Source organism: Amblyomma americanum, chromosome 5 (genome assembly GCF_052857255.1).
Source record: "Amblyomma americanum isolate KBUSLIRL-KWMA chromosome 5, ASM5285725v1, whole genome shotgun sequence".
Lineage (NCBI taxonomy): Eukaryota > Metazoa > Arthropoda > Arachnida > Ixodida > Ixodidae > Amblyomma > Amblyomma americanum.
In genome coordinates this window covers 15,949,151-15,956,865 of record NC_135501.1, presented here as the reverse complement: position 1 = coordinate 15,956,865, position 7,715 = coordinate 15,949,151, and the positions used below count along the sequence as shown (strand labels likewise).

At 48.0% G+C, this 7,715-nt stretch overlaps 1 protein-coding gene across 2 annotated transcripts in view; it reads left to right on the top strand.

Annotated features, from left to right (window-relative positions):
• The first annotated feature begins 504 nt into the window (after positions 1-504).
• The window catches only part of LOC144132305 (uncharacterized), a 241,606-nt gene continuing 234,395 nt past the window's right edge, over positions 505-7,715 (top strand). For both annotated transcript variants that reach the window (XM_077664617.1, XM_077664616.1), the window contains exon 1: positions 505-746. In XM_077664617.1, the coding sequence (XP_077520743.1) occupies positions 541-746 (206 nt within the window). In that variant the 5' untranslated portion in view covers positions 505-540. The remainder of the gene's footprint in view (positions 747-7,715) is intronic.

The window sequence follows — 7,715 nt, the reverse complement described above, 5'->3', positions numbered from 1 at the left end:
TTGTGCAGAAACTTAGAAGGCCCTTTTATTCTCCTCTGTCTTAACATCATCCACTTCTAAGAAGGCTTCCAGGCGAGTCAAATAAATATCCCACTTATTTTCGTTTTCGTAGAAACGTGGGGAGCCGATGATCGAAGACATGGACATGACCACTGACGCACCGTAGCCGTAGCCCCCTCCAGTGCCGCGGGGACGTACCCCTCGTCGCCACTGTTTTAACGGGTGAGAGATCCGAGCCGAGGGCAAACGCAGGACTGCTTTATTTTCGGCAGACGATGAATTATATAAAGGCTGCTTGCCTGGTGACGTCACACAAAAGAGGCAATAACGTTGGTCACGTGTCAACCCAGCGCTTCATGTCACCCCGAAGTTTGACGGCCGCACACTTTTTCGAACGACCCTACCTCCACGGACGAAGGTTCGACTCCCGGTTGCAAAAATCCCTCGTTGAATCCGAGCGAAGACGGCGGTCCTCGCGCGAGTCCAGCGCGCCCCCTGGGCCACGGAAGGCGAGCAGAGGCCGCGGCGGCGTTCGTCGCCATGACAACGACGATCCCCATCCGGACCGCGCCCCTCCTTCCGTCCCGAGCCTCCCGAGTCGGGGGCGTGCGTCGTCGGCGGCCCGTCCCGAGGACGAGAGCGGCCGCGCGTCTGGGATGCGTGGCGCGCCGCTGCTACCCGCTGAGCGGAGACAACGGCCGCAGCATAGCCATCGGCCCGCCTGCGAATGTGCGCTCCTGTCGGCTGTGAGTACTTTCTCTTCCCATGTAATCTTCTTCACGGAAAATTTGGTGGAGTGGCTCCCACAGAAGGAAGTTCCCCAAATCAGGAAAGAATAGATGATGACTGCTCTCTTCTCTGTTCAGCAGAAGTGCGCAAAAGGCACGAGCGGGTGTTGTCGAAATGCGCGGGTAAGAGAAGCGGAGCTCGAGGATTTAAATATAGCGCACTTCGCCACATGTTGTAGGAGAGTTTTGCAGGCCACGAGCACGCTTGAGAGTTAAGGAGGAGATCACAAGTGAAGAAGGTCTCAAGTTAAGCATTGCATAGGATTCAGCGAGCTGCTCTGCACTGAGGCATGTCGAAGAGGGCTAGGTTCATAAGAGGGAGCGGGGAGAAGGGGAAAGAAAATAAACCCCTCTGCGGTGTTTCAGGGACGAGAGCCTGTGACAATGTATATTTCTTGTTCAAGGCAGTCAAGATTGTAGATGAAACTTTACATAAAACAATAAAAATTCGAGATTACCTGTCAGATTTTGAGAAGAGTTGCATTAACCCGAGTTTGTGGGTGAGGGAACAAACGCGGGTTAATGACATCCTTCTCGAAATCAAGAGGAAGAAATGGGCTTGGGCAGGGCATGTGATGCGAAGGCAAAGTAATAGTGATTGAAAACTACCCGGAAAATTTACTATCGAGAGTATCGATAGTTTTTTTGAAGCTATCGATAGTGTAAGAAAACTATCGATAGTGCTACTGTCGACAGGCTATCGATAGTGTAAAAACTATCGATAGTTATACTATTGATACTGATACTGTCGACACTAAGGCCATCGATATTTAGGCTGTCGGTAGTAAGACTATCGATATTAACACTATCGATTCTGCATTCGTTGCCCAGCGATATTGCCAAAACATTTGCGATAACTTGTTGGTTGCACGGTTTTATAAGGCTTAATGTCCGAGACTCAGGCTATGAAGGTTCGTTGTGCAGTTTCCGAATGATTTCGACCAGCTGCGGTTCTTTAATATGCACTGGCGTAGCACTATACACAGGCCTCTAGCCTTTCGCCTCCATCGAAATAGAGCCTGCAACGCCCTCTCTCTCTTCCAGCGCCCTCGCCCGTTTCTGGAACTTCCGAACTGGGTTATTTAAGAGCACGTTGCGCCGTGTTATGCGGTTCTTGGTCAGGCTTCGCGCAGCGGAGTAGGCAGACCCCGGCTTTCGGCCGTGAAGAGCGAGCTTGGAGCTCGAGCGTTAATTTGTGTCAGCTTTGGTAGCTGTGTGTGCAGCCCTGTTGTTTATGTGTGTAGTTGTTTGTGCAGAGTTTTTCAAGTGTTAAAAATGTCCAGTTTCTTCGTTCGTCTGTCTGTCATCGATCGTTCATAATCTGGCTGTTGTCTACACGTCCAATGCCAAATAAGCGAACACCTCTAAGGACGTGTGGTGCGAAGAAGAAAAAACCTTCCCAAGCAACACAGGTAACTGGGCCACCGTTGGAACAGTATTGGTAAAGGCCGGCCCCACAAAGGACCAGGATGGAATCATCCTGTTGCAATAGTAGGCCGATTACCTGTGCTGCTTGGGTAGTAACATTTTTAATACGAAGTTAGTTCAATTGGGTGTCATTAATTCAGATTGGGTTTTGGGAAAAGGTTTAGCAAAAACGTGATAGAAAACTCGTAAGAGGAAATCGGGTTTACCCATTAGTCGTGGCATTAAAGACTAAGGGCACCGGGGTGAATTTTGGCTCGCTACGTGCAGAGTTGGAGGCTGCGGCTTGTGAATGGCGCGGGAACTGTAGTAGAATGGCAGATTGGGCGAGTTGTAAATGCTCCATAATATTAAAACAGTAAAACAGCGCTATGCAACAAGGACCAAAAACGAAGAACGAACACTAAAGCGCAACCGCCACCCCATCCGCCCCCTGCCCCGTCACAAGTGCTTCGTAGCGGAAGTTTCCGCCTACCTACCAACCTACTGGAACTTGAAGTCTGCATAGTTCACCGCGTTATGTGCAATCTGTAGGTTCTTCTTGCTTTTGTGCACAAGAATATTTTATTTTTATGTCTGCAAAATGTTCCTCAATCACCACTTGAGTTGACCTATGTAAACATATAGCCATGCAGAATAATCTACTTCAGTGAGAAATGGTTCTCAGACATTGATGTTCTCAAATCCTTTACCGTGTTAATGAGAGAAGAACTCGGCATGGAAAACTGCAAAACTGACAACACCTCTTCAAATACAGTTAGGAAAGGTAGGGCTTTCAAGCTTCCACTCACACTAAACACGAATGACACGAGATGGGAGGTTTATCGGTGTTCGTCCGCTTTAAAACACCGCATCGCCAGACGAGAACGCCGGTAAAACGGTGCACATGATATCATAAACACCGAAGCAACACCAGCTAGAACTGACGATGTGCTAACGAGGTCCGCAATCGTTTATCAGCCGTCTCTAACGGAGTGGTTGTCGCCCTTCGGAATCTTCCGAACGGTGTAGAAAAAAACACCGTACGGCAACTGAGACGGAGCGAGGTCGAATTCCTGCTGCTGTTCAAAAGAACGCGCCAGTGGAACAGTGTACTTTTATCTGTTTCGCTTAGTTCCGGAACGAAGCAGCAAGTTTTGGTATCAGTCGAGATGCAATCGACAGCAGGCGGCACAAAGGATCAGAAGACGGCGAGAGAGTCGTGAGTGAACGCGCTGAGACTGTGAGCGACGTAGGCCTAGCAGCGCCAGCGGGGCCGTCTCGGATTGCGTCGCAGAATTCAGCACGGCGGGTTGTCTGCAGCCTCTCTTGCAACGGACATCGTGAGCGGCGACTTTGCGCTTGACACTGCTGCTTTTCGATGCGCGACGGGGAAAGAAACGATGGATGCTTAACCGAGTTCACTGAAGTGGATATCGTAAACGACGGCTGAGCTTGCCCCTCGCTCTGGTTTGCGAATGGTGCTATGGCGCCGTTGTGAGCGAATTGAGACAAGCGCTGGCTTTGCCGCGCCCTTGGCCAGCGGGAGAGAAATTTCTACCTCGACCCTGCTGCCCGGAAGGATATTTTTGAATCCCTGCCGTCTCACATCCGTCTCGCCGTCATGTAAGTGATTTTGCGTCTTAAATATCGTTGTACGATAAAGACGTGAGCAGGCTTGTGTGGAGCGCTGAAGCATTGTGCTGCGGAATGGAGCAAAACATTAGCGCAGTTTTCTTAACGAGGCGCTGCCAGTGTATGGGTTGTTTTATATGACTATGCGCCAGCGCTTGAGCACCTCTGCATTGTCAGACAATCCAACTGGCGGCGTTATAAGTTCGCCTTCATTCCGCAAAGCAACGCACGAGCGCTCTGTACAAGTCTGCTTGCGTCTGCACTGAAGTGAAGTACACTTGCAAGTGGCTGTAGGTTTTCGGCATTTTTATTTTAGTGCCCTCCGAAGCATTTGTGTAATTTTAGTTTGGATATGTGCAGCATTTCTGGCCACTCTTAATTTCATGCATGTTCGCAGAACGAGGTATGCGGCATCGCTATTAACATTGTGGGGTTTGATTGGGGGAGATAAGTACGTTCTCCCCACTCAATCGCGGCTGACACGGTTCAAAGCCGCCCGGACCCCACCCCGTGATCGCGTACGCTACCGAGCGCTCTCCGACCACGGCGGGCCTTGCTCTGGGGGAACAAAGGAACGACACATTGGCTGACACAAACAGGCATTTATTGCTACAGAAACAATAACGCCAGCTAGCAACAAGGTACGCTAATGAATCGAGGTCGTCCGACTCACCAGCAAGGTTCCCCGCGCTAGGGCAAGGGATATAAGACAGTTTTAGCTGTGCGCACGCAACGGCTTAGCGTACGCAAGGAGTTTGCGGGGACGGTAGTGCGCATGCGCAGAACGCAAGCGCAAGCCCTGCGTCTTGCGTGCGTACGCTAGTCAGCGGACTTTGCGTTGCGGCGCCTGCGTGGCTTGCGTACGCTTTGACAAGATGGCGGCGCCCTGCTCGCCCGCTTCGGAATAAATACATGTCGCCGCTGGATTCTCCGACGCAATAGCTCGCTAAAATGGTAGCGGTTGACTTTTATTTCGCCTAATCTTGCCCACACGTAGCGGTATAAGCGATAACTAGCCCCTGTTTTTCAGATAATTTGGTGATTTTCAAGCTCATAGGCCTAACTATATGCAATGTGTATTCCTCGTAGCAACGACCCCTGGCGAAGCAGTTTTCTGGCTTTTAGCCACTTCTTACATTTTCTTCGGTTTGCATAGTTTTTCTTCTTGGAACAAAAAAGGCTCACAATGCACTGACACTAGTTATCAGTAATCACGGATGAAATTTCCTTCAACCGAGCGTTGATGTGCTTTGACGTCTTATCACTAGATGGCGCCACGTGCGCCTGAAGGACGCTACGGCTCGGCCAGCTAAAACTATACTTCGGAGCGGACAGCGTAACGCACGCAGCGCCGTAGCTCTTTGCGTACGCAAGCACTTGCGTACGCACAGCTAAAACTGTCTACTGTCTATAAACTCCGCAGGCCGGACGGGACGAGTACGGGAGCCTGTCTCCCCGTCGCTTCTTCGCCCCGCCGGCGAAAAGCGGAGCCGCCAGCGGCGCGTCCGCTCGCGGCGATTATCCCAGCCGAAGACCCTCTCCCGCGCGCGGGCTTTGGCAGTCTCCGCGCAGCGATGCTGGCGCCCTCTCTTGCCAGTTAATGTAACTCACAAGGGATTGCGCTCAGCCTCGAGGTGAGACCGCCGCTGCACGGGGCCTCGCGGGAAAGCAAACTCATGGGGCTGCAGGGCAGGTCCCCACAACATAAAAAAATCAGGTTGCTTATTCTAAAACGCCATGGTTCCCCACAAAAAACATAATTTTGCTTATCGTGCGCGTCGCAGCAAATGAATGTGCTCAAAGCTTCTGAAGTGCATACTTGTATTCTGTCGTCATAGATTCGGCCGCCACATTTAGAATTCCAATCTGCTTATTTGCTGCTTTCAGACAAGGGCGCAATCTCTTTGTCACTGGAACACGAGTGAAAGCGAGAAAGCAACGGCTGTCTGTTCTTGCCTTATATTTTGCGGTTCGTTGCGGTATAACTTCGATGGGTGCAGTATTAACGTGCTGTCCCTATTTGTGAAAATATAACAGCTGCTTTAATTTCAAAGCATCACATACTTCATTGCCTTGCTCATCTATCATTATTGGAGTCAGTAATTCGAACGACATACATTTTATTCATAATGATTTGTTTGGTACCAAACCTGACTGGACATTGTTCTATACAGGTTCTAATCTATGAAGAACTCCAAGGTTGCATCAGTTTAATCTACAAGCAGTACCAGACAGTTCAGAGTTAAGTCGCAAAGAAAGGTGCCCCCTGCAACGCTTGTAGGTATTTTTGTGCAAATGATTGGTGGACATAGGCAGGTACTGAAATTTTTGTACGAAAATAGCAGCTCAGTATTCATCTGAGCACCTGTTGACTACCTTTTAGGCACAGAATTTACTGAAGTTTAGGCATTGAAGTCATGAGCCTTACCAAAGCTTGGGTTTTGTGATTTTTTTAGAATGGGGCTGGCACAAAGCCCTGGTGTTTCGTTATCTTGCAAAGAGGCGGGATGCAAACAATGACAGTAAGAAGCTGCTGACCCCCATGGGAATTTCTTTAAAATTGAGGCATAGTTACTTGTGCAATTAAAAAAATGACAATAGCAGGAATAAGGCGCCAGTGTAACTGCTGCAACTATGCTCAGTTCTGAAAATAGAGTACTTGCATTACTAAACCAGATACAGCGTACTGACACGCTACTATTTTGGGATTTGCAATGCTACTGTCTCATTTTCACGCGTGTTCACTACCACTCTTTTCAAATAACCAATAATCCAATGTTGAGACGGCTGTGGTTTTTTTAGACTTGCACCAAACTATGGAGAGGCGATCACCATTATTTGCTTTTGCGACTGTGTTTTTTTTTCATTTTATTGACAAATGGTAATGAGGTCTGGTTACGGTGCAGCTATTTTTTATTTTCAGTTGGAAAAGCGTGTTTTGTGTTGTAGTCTTCGATGGCATCCAATCATTGTGGAGTGCTACTTCACAAGCTGTGTATAATGGTGATATACACTTTGAACAACACCATACCAGTTTTGTATTTTTAGGTGTTCGTTATACACGCGCAAATATGATTCATGGGGAGTACTGATTGTTGGTTCCCCGGCTGTTATAGGTGCTCAAAATGTGATTCCCTAGAGAACATTTGCTTCTTCGATGCTCAGCAAAAATTCCTGTAGTCGCCATATGTATCAAATGTCACGGATAAAGCAAGAGTGGTAGATTTCGTGGGTGAGCTGTACCTTTCGAATACGCACTTTGTATCACGCTCCCTTATGAGCAGTGGCTCACCATTGTTTCTTTAGCCTCTAGTTCGATTACAGTTAGGCTGTTGCTGCACTAGTTGCAATTAAATGAGATTGAGCAGCTCAGTTGTCGTATAACTGGAATAAGTTTTTCAAATCTTTGGCAGGGAGGCCATTGCAGCATTTTGCTTAACTTTTTCATAGTTGTGGTGGCCCACTAAATGTCATCATGGCTCTAATGGACAAATCATATGTAAAGTCTCACCTCTGTAATATGGATACTTTGGTTTCCGATCACAATTCTCGCAAAGTAATTCATCCATACTAACGAATCATGAATAAAAAAGTTCTGATACAAAACTTGTCACCAAGGTCACCTGCACATAGTGGTGGGCAATGAAGTTGAATCTAGACAGTGCTGATAGCTCCAAGTATATTAGCCTGGTTACCAATATCTTTAAAAATCGGTCAGTGACATGTTTGAACCTCGCATTTCTTTGACTTTATTCTTGAAAAAATTCGGTTGAGCATGGTTTCTTTATGTAAAAGTTCTCACTTTGAGGAGGGGAGACCAGCCCCTCATGAATTCGTCCCTAGGATATTGTAGTCATAATGTACATTATACTGAAATGCGATAGTATT